Genomic DNA, 19437 nt, shown 5'->3' on the forward strand with positions numbered 1-19437 from the left:
TTTTGAAACCAAAGTTCATTAAGCTCAAATGTCCCTTTCTGTCCAGGAAATATCTTTTATTTAAAAAGAAAATAAATGTATTAATTTAACTACACATCTATCAGAGGCTCCTGCATTAAATCAGTTTTTACTCAAACTCGAACACAAGGCTTTTATTTTGAAGGCAACATAACTCAGCACCTCATGTTACTCCATCTGACTTGATTCTCTCTGTCTCTCTCTCTCTCTTTCTCTCTCTCTCTCTCTCTCTCTCTCTCTCTCTCTCTCTCTCTCTCTCACTCTCTCTCTCTCTCTCTCTCTCTCTCTCTCTCCCTCCCCCTCTCTCGGGGCCCAGAGGAAAGCTCTGGAGCCATTGGTTGATTCCCGCCATCATGTGCCAGTCTAGACACTTTGGCGGCTGGGAGCCGCACTGATTGTTGCGCAAACACGGTTTCAAGTTTCTTAACTCTTAAAGACGCAACATCCTGCTCTGCTCAAACTGAAATGTTCCGCTGCGGCTGGTGATCACACTGAAAATCACACTGATCAACCCTGAGTGGAAACATGACAGAAACATGAAAACCCTGAAAACAGTGTTCACATATATATAATCTGATCCTTCTGATCATGTTCTGTTAGTATATACATAATACATACTAATATATATATACATAATATATATGTGTATGAGGCAGGATTTAATGCAGGATCTTATTTTTAATAACTCCAAACTGTCAATAGTTTAAATTAATGAATTAATAAAGCACAAATTAATGGTACAAGTTCATATAATATATAATAACGACAACACAATAATAATATATAATTGATGCAAATTATAATAATTATTACTATTATCTTAATTATTACATTGAATATGAAACTTATATTTAAATGCACAAATGGTTTTAACAACATTTTGAATATTGTCAAAACACTAAGTCACTTTTTCGTAATATATTTAAGCAACTGTCTCGGCCCACTGCACATTTATCCATGTGCAACAGTAAAGTACTTCACTTTGTTGAACTATTCCATTCACAATATGTTGTTTTTCACCCTGCTGGATAATGGTTGAAGTTATTAGCTCAGTAAGTACAAGTATGAGAATAGTTGAGTAGAGGAACTAGCTGAACATTAGTAGCAAAGAGAACAAGGGGTAAATGCGGATAAAAAGGGGGTAAACAGGGGGTTAGGGTATTTCCCCCCCCAGTGGCATCTCATCTCTGTGCCAACGTGACCACCTCCACCAGTGCTGGAGACTGGCATTTTAACAACTCCACAAGCGTAGGTTCAAGTGGATGTTGTGGCCGTGGGATTAGCACGCCGCTCTCGGTGGATGGCGATTCACACCTCATATCAGGAGAGTTAATCCTGGGTGTGTGTGGCATGTCCAGGACCAGTGTGCCCAAACTCCACAGGAGTATGTGAGCTGGCTTACGAAGGGGGGAGTCACGTTACAATGACAGGAGGAGAGAGTTGAGGAAGAAGAGGAGTGTGTGTGTGTGTGTGTGTGTGTGTGTGTGTGTGTGGGGTTCACTGGGCACCTGTTCAAAATGTGTTCCCCTGTGTAACTCAATCAGATGCAGAGAGGGAATAGAGGCGTTTTGGCAGAGCTTCGTTTTGTCCACAGTTCAATGTTTAAAAAAAACACCACTGGAATTCACAGATATAGGAAACTTGATTTTTACGTGTTTACAACAACAACACACAACCATGTACATTCTTCAAATATATATCACAGACTTAAAGTTCAATGACATCAACCATCATCATCAAACTGTCAGCTCTGTTTTCTATTGTTGTCCTCTGCAGCTTATTCATCACCATCATAGCTTATCAATGAAAAGGAAGAGGGCTATTACATCAGCTGAGTCAAACACATAAATCAAAAAGGGTGTAGCACACATTCCTCGTCGTCAACGCTCAGCTACACATCACGCTGTGGAAGTGTTCAGATTCTTTATTGAAGTGGCCTCAAAGTCCAGGTACCACAGTGTAAAAAATCCTGCAGTAGAAAATATTGCATTACAAGTAAAAGTCCTGCATTCCATAAATCCTAAGTAGGCCTGTAGGTAAAAGTGCAAATATCATACTCGCTCTGCAGAACAGTGGTTCAGATAATAGAGATTAATACTGATCATATAAGCAGCACTTTACTCTTGTAGCTGGAGCTGGTTTGAACAATTTTAAATTCAGTGAGCTTGTTTAATCCAGGGATTCCAGACTGTGGGTCATTATCACAAGTATGTTTGTTTTTGTAAAATGCCAATTATAATATACAGTTGTCATTTGTTAGTGGCGACCCTGGCCTGGCTCCCAAAAGTGAAGCCAATATATCTGGCATGCCCCCTTGTGGCTGGCTGCAGTACAGGTCAAAGAACAAACACATAGAACAAACTAAAAAGTCAAAGTACATGTCAAATACAACACCAAGGGGGTGATCAAGACTCTTTGGCTTCACTTTTGGGGATCTGTCATGTCGTCCATCTTAACATACAGTCTATGATCGATAGTTACACAGCTCAATTTAGTGACATCTAGTGGTGAAGTTGCATGTCGCAGCTGAATACCTGAAACTGAATAATATATTCAGTTTCTGCCAATAGATCCCTTTCACCTAAATCTTACACACTGGACCTTTAATACTTGTCAGCCTATTAGTTGCCGAATTAAAGTTTCCTGATTGTGTGTGTGTGTGTGTGTGTGTGTGTGTGTGTGTGTGTGTGTGTGTGTGTGTGTGTTGTTGATAAGGTTTGTGTGTGTGCTAGAGAGGGGGAGGGCGGTGGTGTATAAAGGTTGGTGGGAGAGTAGACAGGGTGTCCGGCACCAAACCACCTCCCAAAATAAACGCCGTCCCTGCGTCTGTGTGTCTGTCCAGCGGCAGACCCGCGGGCTCCCACAGCCCCAGCGGCAGCACAGAGGAGTCAGGCGGCCTGTCACAGGAACAACATGTCATCAGCTTCATTGCTCCCCTAATGGCTCTCAACCAGAGACGTGGCAGACAGTGTGTTGCCCCACCAAGGCGGCAGTTTACTCTGCACTCACACACATGCATACATAAACATTCGTGCACGCACAAACACTCCTGCTGCCCACTCCCGGCCACTTACAGGCCAGCACTGGAGAGACTGGGAGGCCCCCTTATGAAAACATACAGGGGCGCTGCAGATAATGTCTGACCAGGCTGCCCTCTTAATCTGAGCTCCATAGGAATCTGTGCACAAAAACACTGCCAAGGCTCAGTAACATTAGCCAGCTAAAATATTTATCTGCTCTGAGCTGATCCTGACTTAAAGGTCCAGTGTGTAAGATTTAGGTGAAATTAATCTTTTGGCAGAAATTGAATAGAAAATAATCCTAGTGATGTTTTCATGAGTGTGTTTCATCTAAACTGTAGGAATTGTTGTTTTCTTCAACCTAGAATGGGCCCTTTATAGTTAAATACTTTATAGTTACATCAGGAGTGGGTCCTCTCTGAGGAGGCCGCCATGTTTTTTACAGTAGCCCAGACTGGACAAACCTTTTGAGTTTTTACGATAACTGATACTTCCACAGGTTCTCTCTCATGTTTGGAAGGGGAGGGTGAGGTGAGGGGTATTCAGCTGCAACATGCAACCTTACCACTAGATGTCACTAAATTCTACACACTGAACCTTTAAAGGAAAAGTTCAACAGTTTTGGAAAATACACTTATTTCCTTCACGAGAAGTTCAGCACAAATCCTATATCATAACATGAAACTACAGCCAGCAGCTGGTTAGCTTAGCTTAAAACAATGAGCATGGGGAAGCAAGTAGCCTGGGCTCACTCTACTGTTATAAACAAACAAATATATATGTTCTTTTTTAAGGTAAGATTGGTTTTAAATATTTGTTTGATGCTATAAACATGGGGAGAAACGTCTTGATTGACAGCTGATCAGCGATTGGTTGAGTGCACGTAACCAAAGCTCAAGATGGCAGCACCCATGTCTGGGATATTTGGGCTTCATTTAAGAAGTGGAGACATGTCGTCCATCTTTATGGTTTGGTCTATGGTTCTGCCATTGGACAGTTTCCAGTCTCTATGGTAAATTAAGCTAGCAACTTGTAAGTTAACAAGCTTTTCCGTTCGTTTTTGCTATTTGCAGCGTTTTCTGTATTTGCATGTGTTGTGACTTTTTGCAGCTCATGTGTCATCAAATTAATGAAGATGTTTTCTTAATTTGCACATGTTTTCTTACCTCCCAACGAGCAAATATTCAGCCTGTTTGTTGCTTAGTGCCAAACGTTACTGCACAATCTCATCTCAACCTTCTGCAGAATGAGCGTTGCACGTTAAGAGGGTGAAAGAAGAGGCCGACAGAGCTGCTCTCATTGTTAACAGTTCTCAGCTCAGCACACACCCGTCTCCGTCTGCTGGACTTCTGGCTCCACACAGAACATGATCGAGCCTCGCTCTGCCCTCTCACTCACAGTTCAGCTCTAATGCTGCACCATCCCTTTGGAACTGCACTCAGCTCCCCTTTCAATGAATTTCCATGCACTTCTTTTCTTTTTTTCTTCCAAAAGCCGCATATTTATTTTGTTTCTGTCTCTTTGCGGGTCCGACTCTCACGCTCACCACTGGGGCCAGGCGAGCCGCTGGCCGCTCCAGTTAGCTCATTAATCACTCTTCTCCTGTCCCCCTCCTCCCGGAGAAACAGAGTCACTAATTAATGGAAAGCACTTTATGAGAGAACACAGGAGTTTCCTGGAAATTAACCATTAATCTCGACTTCCATTATATGTCTAATAGCATGAGGTGGGTGGGGATGGATGGGTTTGAAAAGGGCGACGCAGTAACACAACGCTGGAGAAAAAAGCTGCCTAGCAAAGTGTGTAAAACCTCATTAATGTTAATGCAAGCATTAGCCAAGTTAACTAACTGTGCAGGCTGCTGCATCGTCAGCTGCAGGATGGACACACTGTTTGTGTGCACGAATGCAGACTCACATGTTTAGTATCTCACTTCATTTTTACAGTATATACATGCAATGTGTCATCATCATCATCATCATCATCATCATCATCATCATCATCATCATCATCATCATCATCATCATCATCATCATCATCATTTCCGCTGGACTTTGTTCAACATACATTCCTCTCAATTTACAATCACACTGTATATAAAGACACATCTTCACTTCCTCCCTCAATCCAGGAATGAAGCTAAAATATCCCAGATACTAACACCACCATCTTACTACACACAAGTTTGTCCAATCACGTATCAATCACGACTTTTAATCACATTTTTATTGCATCAAATAATTAAAACGAAACTTATCAGAAACCTGAACACTTGAACATATACAAGTGTGGTAATAATTCGCTAAAATATATTTATTTGATCTGTACTTTTTAGTTTGGTCCACGTCTTATCCATTAACACAGGTGAGGCAGGATGTATGACCTGTACTGTCGCCAGCCACCAGGTGGCGATCAAGACGTTTTGGCTTTATATATAGTCTACGCTTTTTCCCATTTAACCAGTTCATTGATAAAACACACTTATATTCATGGTATTGAATTCAAGAATAGATTTTGATATCAGAATAAGACAGAATATGAGATTAGGATTTAAGATCATATATAAATATGTCGGTATGAATCAAGTTAAACACAAAAATGGCAACACAGCAAGAAGTATGAACTGACTTGTGCTGACACAAGTTTCTTCCCATGCTTACTATTCCTTTTTTCAGATTCCATCTTGTTTCTGTCGGAATCATTAAGCTCACTCTAGTTCTGTAAACACATGGAAAAATCTAAAAACTGCTAAACGTTGTCTGCTTCATCGCAGACACCAGAATCAGACACTAAATCCCTGCCCTTGGATCCTGTTAAAGCCGCATCCGGATTTCGTCAGTGCCAAGGCTGCACGACATGATATTTGTGCATTTGTTTACATTCACAGTATTGTATTTTGTTTAGACTTCCACTGGGGGGGAACAGTAACTAAGAAAACAAGGAAGGAAACAGGATGAAAACAAAGGAAGAGGAAGGGAACCCAGTGTGATGGAGCCTGTCTCTCGCTGATCCTGGTTCAGCGGGAGTCATGCAGACAGTGGCGCCACCGCCGCAACTAATTGCTGTGGTCACTCACAGAGGACCTTCCATTCAATGCTTTTTTTTTTCCCAAATGAAAGCACAAATATCTAAACAAAAATACAGAATGTCCGGTGAAACGTGACCTGTTTCAGCTGTTATCACATCCTAACATCAGTCGCTGATCCTCACTGAGGTCAAGTGCTGGAAGGATACTAATGAGAAGAGTCTGAAAGTGTGTGTAACGTCGCTGGAGTCCATGATTTACACTGTGGAAGTCAATGCTTTGTTGGCTCATTCTTGACTCAAGTGCATTATGGGTCATTTTATGCATTTATTAGTAGATACAGTGGAGAGATCTTTTTTCAATGTGCTCAAAAGTCCTGGTGATGGGGCAGTAAAGAGAGTGTCAGAAAAAAAGTTCTTTAAAAGAATCCCAGGTTGTAAATCAGAGTGAAAGTGTTTGGAGGTGATTGATTGATTAAATTCAGGAAAACTGCTTTTCCTGAATCAGCGTTCTCAGTCTGAGCGGCTGAAAAATGGAACTTATTTTTTTAATCACCAAATTAAACAAGAATCAAGAATAATCAGTAAAAGTCATTGGTCTTTGGAACTGTTTATTCGTGTATATTTTGTGTGATGTTGTGTGTGTGGTTCACTGTGTGTAAAGTGTTCAGTTGTTGTGTTGTATTGCAAACGAGTTATAAAGATGACTCTGGCTCAACGTTTGTGTTTTGTTTGCTCCTGTTAAAGAAACTAATAAACTTAACTATCTAAATACAAACACAGACACTATAAGATATGAATTATATCATATACAATAAAAAACAGACCAGATATTTAATCTTACAACCATTAAAACATGAATTTCCTTTAAAACTCAGCTTAATATTTTGTCAGGTTATTTAATTTCATTATATCATTTGTTTTAATTATATGATGTCATGCTTATATTGCATATTGGCTTGCATTTCATCATATGAATGTATTTGTATGGGGTAGACTGGGATCGAACCGAAGGCCCTCTAGTTAGTGGACGACCCACTGTACCTCCTAAGCCACAGCCGCGCATGCAGCTCTGCTCATTCAGATCAGATTCGTGCTTTGGTTTAAGGTTTCGTCTTTTCACTGAGATTATAAACAACGCAATAAATAAAAGGTGAAAGCACAGAAACGCTGCAGCAGGGACATGAGTGAGATATCTGCAAGCGTGCGCCTTAATGTAAACGTATTTAGCATCATAAGACGTAGTTCGGAGAGAAACTCGAGATTGTGCGTACGTGTGTAAGAATGCAACACATTCCGAGGTGTAGCGTGAATTATTTATTATTTCTCTGGATTCAGCTCCCAGAGCAGAACATTCAATATTAACTTGACATTTCTGCCTCCCTGTTGATTTGTTAGTTTGTCCTTAAATTACCGCAGATCCACGCATCCACCAATGATGCATTTCATGCCGATAATGTTTCTCTAAATCCAGAGTAACGTGAAGCTAATTCTCATGATATCTGACAGAGAAGGATTTCATCATGAGATGGCAGCTGCATGGGGGTGCTTTGGCCAGAACCATTTAAATGTACAAAACAGGACTTCTATGCCTGCGAGTTCATAACCTTCGCAGTGAGGATTTGGCAGCGCACAGTGAGTAACTTAATATAGATGACCTAACGAGGCTGAACTCAGATTGAACAGTAAACCAAACCTTGAGGTCCTCGGGATATTTCAGTCATGATGCTGATGATTTTCAGAGTTCAGGTGGAGATCAGGGGGTCGTCTCTGCTGTGCTGCTCTATTCGATATGAGTTCTGCTGGCAACTGCCTTTGTTTTAACATGAACTGTTTCTGACCTGACGACTCTCTGTCATGTTACCAGCAGGTCATATCAGGAGTGGTAGAGAATAAAGGTAGGAACGTTACAGTTAGAAGTTATAGGCCAGTACGGTTTCCTGCAGGCCGGGCCTAGGATGTTATTCTTGGTATAGTTTAGGGTTTAGCCTATAAATATCATTCTGAGCCTTTGCAGCTAAGTTATTTTTATGCTCATGTATTTTATTCTCCTTAAATATTTTGTGCTTTAAACACATGAACCTTTTTTCTAATATGATTAGTAATTGTAATTTTAATGTTATTATATTAAATTTTCAGGTTTTCTATTGGTAAAATTCTTGTAATCATGATTTTTGTATGTTACGTTAGCTTTAGGTGCTGAAGTAACTTTCTGTTGCTCTTGATTGGACAGCACTATGTTTCCTATAGATAGATAAACATGAAACGAATGACCTTTCATGACCTTTTCCATTTCTGAAAAACGCCCACAATCAGTGGCTCAGTCAGACTTAAGGCACAGTTGGTGACTGCGTCGTTAGAATTAGTAAAATTACGGAGCCACTGAAGTCCCAAAAGATTATATATCAGTTATTATTTTGTGGGAACAAGTTGAGATCTTGTCTGAGACAAACGTGCAGAGTATTATTATTAATTTATGGGGAGAGAACAGGAGAGATGGTTGTTGGGGAGGTGTTGATGTGCAGATACCTCATCCATCATAACCCATGTGTTATTGGCCAATATTTCCAAAGCAGCAGAGCTTGGCCCATAAACACCTCTGAGCGTCATAAAGTGAAGTGAAACGTTCTGATATCTTAAATTAATCTGCTAATAGCTGTAGCGCATTAACAGATGAGAGGTCCACGGTTTTTATTGATTCATCATATCTGTCTTCAGCTCGCAGCCGATGACAAACAGGAGCAGATGACGTGCTGGCAGGAGACGGAGTGAGAGGTTAAACAGAGGTGACAAGCTCAGAGGAAGGTGGAGTATTCGCCACCAAGTCTGATGATCAAGATACTTTTTCACACACACACACACACACACACACACACACACACACACACACACACACACACACACACACACACACACACACACACACACACACACACACACACACACACACACACACACACACACGCCCAAGTGAAATGCAGCAGTAATTCTTGTCAGCTTCCTTTTAAGGCCATGGTTGGAGCTGTGAATTCTCCCCGGCCGGTGTCGTCTTTAAGCTAAAAGGATGATGCTGGAAATAGCAATGCTTATTTGTTAGTAGCAACAGAACATGTGGATCATGAATAAACCCGAGAGTTGCTGGGTCTTTGCTTTACTCTTTTCTCTTCTTTGTGCCGTGTGCTGATCCCGGCCGCTCCTTTAACCCAGAGGGTGCTCGGTGTTTTGGTCACTTCAGTCCAGAGTCAAAACAAGGTTGAAATGATGAACTTCAGGAGGAGGACTACACCCACGGCTCTGCCAAACACCGCTCTGATTCTGTTTACACAGCGGAGGCTGAGAGGTCGAGGGAACACACTCTGCATCGCATGTAATTGCTTGTGATTCACTCCCCTGACTTCAAAGACAGGGAGTGCTGCAGTTCAGGGGTCAAAGGCTCCACTGTTGCCCAAATGCCCCCGAATTTCCTGTTTTGTCTGGATCCGTGAGTGGAAAGGGATCTCGAATGTGGAGGCCATGATCTGTTGCTGCAGCCAATGAGACAAAAGGCTCCGCTGACGTCTGCTTATCACCGGGACTCCCCGCTTTTTAGACTTTTGTTTAATTCTCACAGTCATAATGGGTTTGAACCGCTGAGTTTTTTAAAGGTTATCACATGAAACCGAGTCACAGAGACGAGAGAACGGAATGTAACTTCAACTCCCTGATTTCGTCTCGTCAGGATGGATGCGTCTTTACTGCCATGGTAAACAAGAACCTCACTCTCCCACTCTTTTATTTCCCCTCCATCTAGAACCAGCAGCCAAGATGGGGACTCTCACAGGCAGTAAAGTTATTTTCACACATATACTCCTCAAAAGCGAGACAATACGAGGAAGAGAAAAAATGGGTTTGCATTTGAAAAAACAAAACAGATTATTTGTCCATTTTACAACCCAAAAAGTGTCGTGCAAATGCTTTTTCTGAGGATTCTGCAAAACACACGAGTCAGAACACTAAAAGTACATATGTGAGTTTTTTGGGGGGGTGGGGTTACGTGCAAGTAAGTGGCCCCAGTGCTAAATTACACTGCAGCATGGTCCCTCTCAGAGCCCACATCTGGGATTGGCCCTGACAACTGGATGCCGTGCTGCTCTAATTTTGGTTACTTTGTTTATAACCCTATAATAGAGACAGTAGAGGACCACAGGGCTGGAATGAAGGAGGGCAGGCAAAGTAAAAGCAGTCATTTTGAAAAAGAGCTCGTGGGGACGTTGATGATGCAGAAGAAGTATAAAGTTGGGTAGAAAATAATGAGTTTTTTTTTTTTATTCCTTTGTGAGCTTGTTTTCTTTTCAACACCATCGCAGTGGTTCCCCCTCAGACCTGGAGGATGCAGGTTGTAGCTTGTCGGGTTGGGTAAGCACGGATGGTACAATGATGAGAAATCTGTAATTACACTGGGAGCAGATCTGGGCTTAGCCGGCCCACTCACTCTCTTTGGAGTCTGAGCATGAACATAATCACTGAATACACTTTGTCAACACTTGGATCGACTGTATAAAGTCACTTAGGGTTCCTGACAATAAACAACATGTTCGCCTGAGGACGCGGCTCAGCTCACCGGATGGAAACAGAAACGTGGCCGTGCACCAGATCTCCTCAGTATCAGGGGATTAAACTGTCGTCTGTGCATTGATTTGTCAGCTCCCATCTCAAAAATCGCTAATCCCAACATATGTGAGCAGTTTCAAGAAAGAGACGAGATTATGTCTGGAGCGCTGCAGCCGGTGACTTCAATGTGAGGTTCCACTTCTTAAATCTGACATAGTCTGTCTACATGTCAAGAACTTTTTAAGATTGTGCTGTGTGCCGTCTGTGTGCAGCCTGAAGCTGCCACATCATTCAGGAAGTGCTTTGATGATGGTTTATTTCTCAAAATCACATATCAAGCTAAATAGATTGGTTCATTTTTGATCAGACTGTTATTATGTTATGTTATGTTCCCAATTTGACATTTTATAGATCAATCAAGTAACTGATTAATCTAAAAATAACTAGTTGCAGCCCCAAAGTAGAGTTATGACATGAAAATAGTTGAAATAAACTTTTGGTTGCCTTTAAAGCTGGGATAGACAGATAGACAGACGGATGGAAAATTCCTGTTACAGCAGCAAGGAACGGCTTCTCAGTAGAGCTCATACCTCCGCCAAGTCCAAACAGTCCTCAAAATGTCAGATTTATGATAAGACCAAAACATTATTTCCTACAAAATTGACAAAAATGTAAAAAAAAAAAGTATCTTGCAATGTTAAGGAAAGTGATAAACATACATGGATCAGCTCCTTTAATCAGATCCACTGTGAAAAATGTAATGGATTCCCTCCTGGCTAATACCAGACCAATGTCTGTTGATGAAGTGTTTATAAGAGTGGACCAGTGAAGAAAGACATTAACTCATGAACTCACACATCCTCAGTCTTAGCTGGGGTCCTGCTCCGATATCATTTTTCTTATGAAATAGAAATATCTTAATTTGAATCAAATGAATACATTTAATTTCTTCCTTGTTTCTTGTTCAGTTGTAATCCTGTTGGAAATCGTGAAAAGCACTTTGTAAATTTGTTTTTGAAAAAGTACTGTCTTGATAAATGTATTATTATATTTATTTTGAGACCATTCAAATACTGTTAAACCCAGAGATGGCCCAGACTCTTTTGTTAGTTTCACTTGTGTAGAAAAAGACGAGACAACAAACGTTAAAATGATCACCTCTAAGTTTATAAAGCATAACAAATTGGGTTAGGGTCAGGATTGTGTCCCACGTTTGACTGAGGAGGTGAGAATTTCACATCTCGCCATGAAACATATTAGAAAACCTTTCAGTTGGGTCCAGCAAGTAAACAATGTGTTAAATGTATTTATTAAGGCAACTAAAGCTACTTTTAGCATCAAGGAACATTTATAACACTTGCTCAGTACATTAAGTCGTGACTGAACGGACACGGCTTGAAAAACAACAACACAGAGAGCATGACTCAAAAAATCTGGAAAGACATTGTGATACAGATTTTTATTGCAAAAATGTTCCCAGTAAAAACTTGATTTATAACCAGTTGATTTTACCAGCTCAAGAATGAAATCACTCAGTTGTGCAACGAAGGATCGATGAGTTCTGTCGGACCAGAGAGTAAAAAATACAAAGATGCACAATGAAAAAAGTGGCACTGACGGAACAAATTCAGTTTGGACTCATTTGCGTTCTTGGGGGTATACAGGGTGTAAGAGAAAGGAAATCCTCAGGGGGCAGTGTAACGGGGCCGTACAACACAAAAGCTCTTAAATCTCCGCATGATGACAAATGATATTTAGACAGTGACATAATCCAAACAGGGAACATTTCATTTCATAATTTAAGGAGAAAATTGGATTATAAGAGAAGGCAGGAAGAAAACATGGAAAACAAGATCCCACTGTATCAGATTTGGATTGAGTTTAATTTAATAACAAAATTTCATCCTGAATAACTTATGAGTTCCTAGCTATCTGTATATTAGATTCTGTGTATAAAAAATACTGCTCCGTCTGCTCTGCACCATCAGAATCTCTTCATCTGTCTGCGCTCCTGTCTCCTCTGCTTCTTCTCGTTCACTTCCTCTGGCGCTGATGGGCTGTCTGCCATAAACCAGGGGCCCAAGAAGTTCACCCATAGCAGGTGCACGGCTCGAGCCGGGGCCTGAAAGCACACACACACACACACACACACAGGACGAAGATCAGATTATCAGACATCAGGAAAACAATTAGGCTGAGAAACAGCAGCTATCTCACAAGATTTATCAGGGGAACTAGACACAGAACAACATGTAGAAAAGCTCATACCAGAAACCAGAGGTACCAGAAATAAGAGGAGATTATGCTGAGCACTTGAACGATGGCTGTGAGCAGGACGACGTCCTTCAGGTGCCTGAAACCAGAGCACAAAAACACACAGGTGAGAAATTATCGCTGGTGCACACAGAGGCAGCTCAACATCAAGGGTGTCTGTTTAGTTTCATTGGCTGTGGTTTATTTAACCAGAGGAAAAAACATAAAGCTGCTATTTATTTAGACGTTTTTATATTAAACTGGAAAAGGATGAAGTGGTCTTTGTGCCTTAAGACTGAATACGGAGAAACGAGGATAAAACTTCATACATTTTCTTACACAAAAACAAAAAAAAACAAGATTAAACATACAAATAATATGAAGGTTAACTTAATAACAGAACAATATTACACAAACACACACACATATAGATACACATGCAATAGCAGCAGTCTTAAGGTGCAGGTAAATTATTGCCACAAAGAATATTGTGCATTTGAGTGCGAGTTCACTGTTTTTTTCGACAGTCAGACTGGTGGGATTTTAATGAATTAAAAATTAAACAATTTCCCGTTATGCTACTTGTGGTAACCATATACAGAATTAATAAATACAGAATAATAGAGACCCTGAGACTAAAATATTTTTCTTCTAACAATAAATTCTCGTCTCAGGAACACCGTCCCCGGCTGCCTCAGCACTGACTGATGCAGAAGTGAGGTAAGTTTTATTTTGAATTTTACATTTAACATCGTCACATCCAAATCAAGACATAAATGTGATTACTTTCTGCAGCGGAGGAGGGTGAGCGGTGTTTTTCTGTCCTGAGTATTGTCTGCAGAGCTTCCTGTCTACACCATGTTTCATCAATCAGAGGGTTAGGACAGACTGAATGTAGCCTGATAGGTGAAACCCAGGGCAAAAAAAAAAAACATCCACCAGCCCCTCACGATTACTCACAAGACGAATCGCTGCTGTGAGAGCAAAGTAACATTTGACAGCATCAATATTTACTGTATGTACACTGAAAGTCTTCATAGTGACCTTTTGCATCTTGTGTTCTTGATGCTATTTTTCCAGTTACCCGACGCTTTAGTGTTCGTCCCTCTGGATAAAACAACAAAGTGCAAAAAGAATCCCGTCTGTATTTTGGAGATGACTCACTCTGCCATTCCCTGCTCCATGTTCAGGTCGATTCCCCCGTCCAGGAGACTTCCATCCTCAGCAAACACTGCCTTGGCCATCGCAGTCATGGAGCGGTAACTCCCGACATATACGGCTAATGCAAACATGAGCAGCAGCTGCGGGAGCAATACAAGGTTTAGGTTCCAGGACGGACACTCGCATTAGATCAGTGAATATGAGGATTTTAAATCCTCTTAATACAACAGACTCACCCATGTCCAAAAGGTAGATGAGCTGTAGAAAACCAAAAGATTTACGGTAGTGTATATCGCCTACGGTGAGGAGCAGAACAGAATAAAATAGAGCTTCAGCATTTAGTCAATTCATCAATTTATTAATCAACCGAATAGTAAGTGTCAACTATTTTGATAACTGATCAGTTTGTGTTGGATGGAACCTGATGCAGTGACAACAAGGACAGAAACAAAGAACAGTTCTCAGTGAAGTAAAGAAGATGTAATAAAATCTCACTGAACAAAAACACAAACCAAATAACACTTGTGTTCTTACGTTCGCTCCGAGGATGACTCTTATGTAGAACTTCAGAGTGGACTCGTTCTCCTCGTAGATCTGCTTCTTTCCCTTCGTGCCGACTTTCCCTTTGGGCTGTTGAACAAAACACAAAAAAGCAGGTTCAGTAATATTCGTCTGTGTTTCAATCCCAAACACTGACGGCAGTAAATTCTCTTTCAGACATGAACTTCTCCTGGTTCTCGACCAGACCTCCTGCTTTCTGGTGGTGGTAAATTTGATAAATAACAATAAATCTTCACTTGTGTGATTTTTGTGGCTTCAAATGTTAAGATATTAAATCTATAGCTAATTAGAAATAAAAACCTAAATCGTTATTCAGCATTCATGTGACTTGGGAAATAAAATCAAAGCTCTCGCTTTTAATTATAGATCAATACCACAAAAACCACCAGAGTTGTTTCTCTATTAGTCTTATTACTCTTATCTACCTTCAGCAGTTCAACATATAATACATTGACTTCACAGCCACATTCATTCTTCTTCAATTCAATAAGGGAACATTCCCAGCTGTTGTTGTTGTTGTTATTTTAACTCAAAAAACTAAAATCAATGCAACTGCCATTTTTGTGTTTTCACAAATGAGGATGTGGGCTTCAAACAAATACAAATTCTAAGTCTTTTTTAATAACCTTCCAAGGCCTTTTATTCTAGAAGTTGTTAAAATATTATGTGGACCCATTAGACTTATTGTAACTGAGAAGAATCTGTATGAATTCATGTGTCGGTGTAGAAAAGGTGTTTATTCTACAACTACAGATGGATGGAGAAAAGGACTAAAGATGAATGGAGAACAGGACTACAGGTGAATGGAGAACAGGACTACAGGTGAATGGAGAACAGGACTACAGGTGAATGGAGAACAGGACTACAGGTGAATGGAGAACAGGACTACAGGTGAATAGAGAACAGGACTACAGGTGAATAGAGAACAGGACTACAGGTGAATAGAGAACAGGACTACAGGTGAATGGAGAACAGGACTACAGGTGAATAGAGAACAGGACTACAGGTGAATAGAGAACAGGACTACAGGTGAATGGAGAACAGGACTACAGGTGAATGGAGAACAGGACTACAGGTGAATAGAGAACAGGACTACAGGTGAATAGAGAACAGGACTACAGGTGAATGGAGAACAGGACTACAGGTGAATGGAGAACAGGACTACAGGTGAAAGGAGAACAGGACTACAGGTGAATAGAGAACAGGACTACAGGTGAATAGAGAACAGGACTACAGGTGAATAGAGAACAGGACCACAGCTGGACAGAGAACAGGACTACAGGTTAATAGAGAACAGGACTACAGGGAATGGAGAACAGGACTACAGGTGAATAGAGAACAGGACTACAGGTGAATGGAGAACAGGACTACAGGTGAATGGAGAACAGGACACAGCTGGACAGAGAACAGGACTACAGGTGAATGGAGAACAGGACTACAAGTGAATAGAGAACAGGACTACAGGTGAATAGAGAACAGGACTACAGGTGAATGGAGAACAGGACTACAGGTGAAAGGAGAACAGGACTACAGGTGAATAGAGAACATGACCACAGCTGGACAGAGAACAGGACTACAGGTGAATGGAGAACAGGACTACAGGAACAGGACTAAAGGTGAATGGAGAACAGGACTACAGGTGAAAGGAGAACAGGACTACAGGTGAATAGAGAACAGGACTACAGGTGAATGGAGAACAGGACCACAGCTGGATAGAGAACAAGACTACAGGTGAACAGAGAACAAGACTACAGGAACAGGACTACAGGTGAATAGAGAACAGGACTAAAGATGAATAGAGAACAGGACTACAGGTGAATGGAGAACAGGACCACAGCTGGATAGAGAACAGGACAACAGGTGAATAGAGAACAGGACTACAGCTGGATAGAGAACAAGACTACAGGTGAACAGATAACAAGACTACAGGAACAGGACTACAGGTGAATAGAGAACAGGACTAAAGATGAATAGAGAACAGGACTACAGGTGAATAGAGAACAGGACTACAGCTGGATAGAGAACAGGACTAAAGGTTGATAGAGAACAGGACAACAGGTGAATAGAGAACAGGACCACAGCTGGATAGAGAACAGGACCACAGCTGGATAGAGAACAGGACTACAGGAACAGGACTACAGGTGAATAGAGAACAGGACTACAGGTGGATAGAGAACAGGACTACAGGTGAATGGAGAACAGGACCACAGGTGGATAGAGAACAGGACTACAGGTGAATGGAGAACAGGACTACAGGTGAATAGAGAACAGGACTACAGGAACAGGACTACAGGTGAATAGAGAACAGGACTACAGGTGAATAGAGAACAGGACCACAGCTGGATAGAGAACAGGACCACAGCTGGATAGAGAACAGGACTACAGGTGAATGAAGAACAGGACCACAGCTGGATAGAGAACAGGACTACAGCTGGATAGAGAACAGGACTACAGCTGGATAGAGAACAGGACTACAGCTGGATAGAGAACAGGACTACAGGAACAGGACTACAGGTGAATAGAGAACAGGACCACAGCTGGATAGAGAACAGGACTACAGGGTTGTAGTCTCAACATGTGTGTGATTCTCTCACCGCCATTCGCTCTGTGACCCGCTGCTGCAGCTGCTCGCTCTTCACATGAACTTCTGTGTGTCGCCTCTTCTCTCCGTCTCCGTGTCACTGCATTTAAAACACCAAACACCAAACCACGAATCTGCCTGCGTGAAATCTCTTGGACCACATCAGCACTCGGCAAATCCTGACACTTGACATTTCCGGCGCTGGAGATCGACGTCATCAGTACGCGGTCGGCCTCATTCGAGTGGAGCAGAGCGCGAGAGCGGCTCGTGAGACTTGGTTGCAGGGTGACATCTGCTGGTATTTTATTTTATGTCATTTTCCATCCATCTATTACTTCATATATTTTGTTTTAGTTTGTATTATCTTACTTTATTTATTGTCCATCCATCCATTACTATCATTGTATGGCCTAAGTCATTTTTAGACCAAAATGATTTTTTGCCTAAATCCTCTCCTCATGATGCCCCCTCTGGTAAACAAGTGGTTGTTACAAGTGACAGGCTTTCTGTGAACTCTTTTCTGTCTTTTCAAACAATATTTCATCTAAAGCTCTTGTCTCATTTTTTCCACATTACATGATCGAATTAAGAAAGATTTGAATACCGTATTGTAATCTAACAGCTAGAAATTATGTGTATAACTAAAAAATTACAAAGGATCCTCTTTACTTTTGTGATTTTATTTAATAATATTAGTAATCATAACATCTTTTGACCGGTATTATAGTATGCCTGTTGTGCAGTGCCTAGAGAATCCCCGATGTAGCTTAATACAAGTGACCACAAGGCAATGAATGTGTTTCAGAATGATCACACATTTGTGACTGTACGCCTCAAAGGGTTGAAATGTTTTTCCTTTTTGGTAGGAGATGCACTGGACAATTCTAACACCGATCAGGCCTCATCCACTGAAAATGACAATGAGACCATCGTTGAAGAGATGAAGCATGTACCAGGCCAAGACTCTGTTTCAGATGGAGCAGGCAATACCTTAATCAAAGACCATCCAGAACTCAAGGAGATCATAGTGTGGAGCGACGGTTGCGGTTATCAGAACCGCAATGCATGTGTGGCGAATGCATTCTCTGAGCTTGCAAGGAAATATGGGGTACTAATAACACAGAAATAACTTGTTGCAGGGCACACACAAATGGAGTGTGACAGCATGCATAGTATTATTGAACGCAAAATAGTTACGGATATCTTCACCCTGAGAGACTACGTAATCATACTCCAGACTGCAAGAATCAGGCCATCACCTTACCATGTGAAGGTGCTCAAGCATGATGAGTTCCTGAAAATGATTGGATCTTACTTCGTTAGCATCAGACCAGGCAAAAAAGCTGGAGATCCGACTGTGCATCACTTGCGGGCTCTTCAGTTTAGCAGTGAAGGCAAGGTCCATTTCAAGCTGTCCTTCTAGGAGGACTCTGCGTGGGAAGCACTGCCACAGAGGGTACAGAAATGAGCCGATAGCATGGATAACAATGTTTCCATGTGCTCTGCCAATCGAGGAGAGAAAGTTCCAGGACCTCCAGTCAATGAAACACGTCATGCCCGTTGAGTGTCATCACTTCTTTGACAATTTGCCACATTAATAGGCATCAGTCAAGAACCCAGCAAAGAAGAGCTGGAGGGAGAAGTGAGGAGATGCACATGCCTCCTCAGCATTATGTTTAGTTAGTTTGTTAGTTATGCTTTATTGTTGACAGAGTTGAAGGTTTAAAATTGCTTAAGTCACAAAGGCATGTTCAAAAATTTGCCTAAGTCATTTATTCCTCTTATGTTACATAATTGACAATGTCAAGAGTCATCTATTGTCATAACCTTTTTGAGTGAAATTATTAATAAATATCATATATTCAATATTTGGTACATTTTTTTGTGTTTTCTGAAAAACCTGAAAGAATGACTTGGGCCATTTAGTTTAAGAGGGTGACGATATTTAAAGGCGGAAAGGTGGGATCAATGATTCACACATACAAATTAAAAGTGTTGAAAGGAAAGATTGGTACAATATTTATTATCCATTTAATACTCACTCCTATCTATGGAACTCAATGGCTAATGTGCACTGCATTCCACTGTATATATTCTGTTTCAATTGTATATATAATTTCTATTTTATTTCTATTTTATACTCTGCCCCCACACACACATTATTTGAGATAAATTTTGACGATTGTTTGTATTATCTAAAAACTTAAACCAAAGTAGATTCCAAACTTC

At 41.0% G+C, this 19437-nt stretch overlaps 1 protein-coding gene across 1 annotated transcript; it reads right to left on the minus strand.

Annotated features, from left to right (window-relative positions):
* Nucleotides 1-12096: 12096 nt before the first annotated feature.
* tmem208 (transmembrane protein 208) lies at nt 12097-17409 on the minus strand. Its single transcript, XM_035163911.2, has 6 exons — nt 17222-17409; nt 14601-14696; nt 14303-14362; nt 14070-14206; nt 12921-13005; nt 12097-12774 (listed from the first exon to the last, which is right to left on the minus strand). Exons 1-6 carry the CDS (start codon nt 17225-17227, stop codon nt 12637-12639), a joined length of 522 nt encoding a protein of 173 aa, XP_035019802.1. The 5' UTR covers nt 17228-17409; the 3' UTR covers nt 12097-12636.
* Between the last annotated feature and the right edge of the window lie 2028 nt (nt 17410-19437).

The sequence above is a fragment of the Hippoglossus stenolepis genome, chromosome 1, assembly GCF_022539355.2.
Source record: "Hippoglossus stenolepis isolate QCI-W04-F060 chromosome 1, HSTE1.2, whole genome shotgun sequence".
Classification (NCBI taxonomy): Eukaryota; Metazoa; Chordata; class Actinopteri; order Pleuronectiformes; family Pleuronectidae; genus Hippoglossus; species Hippoglossus stenolepis.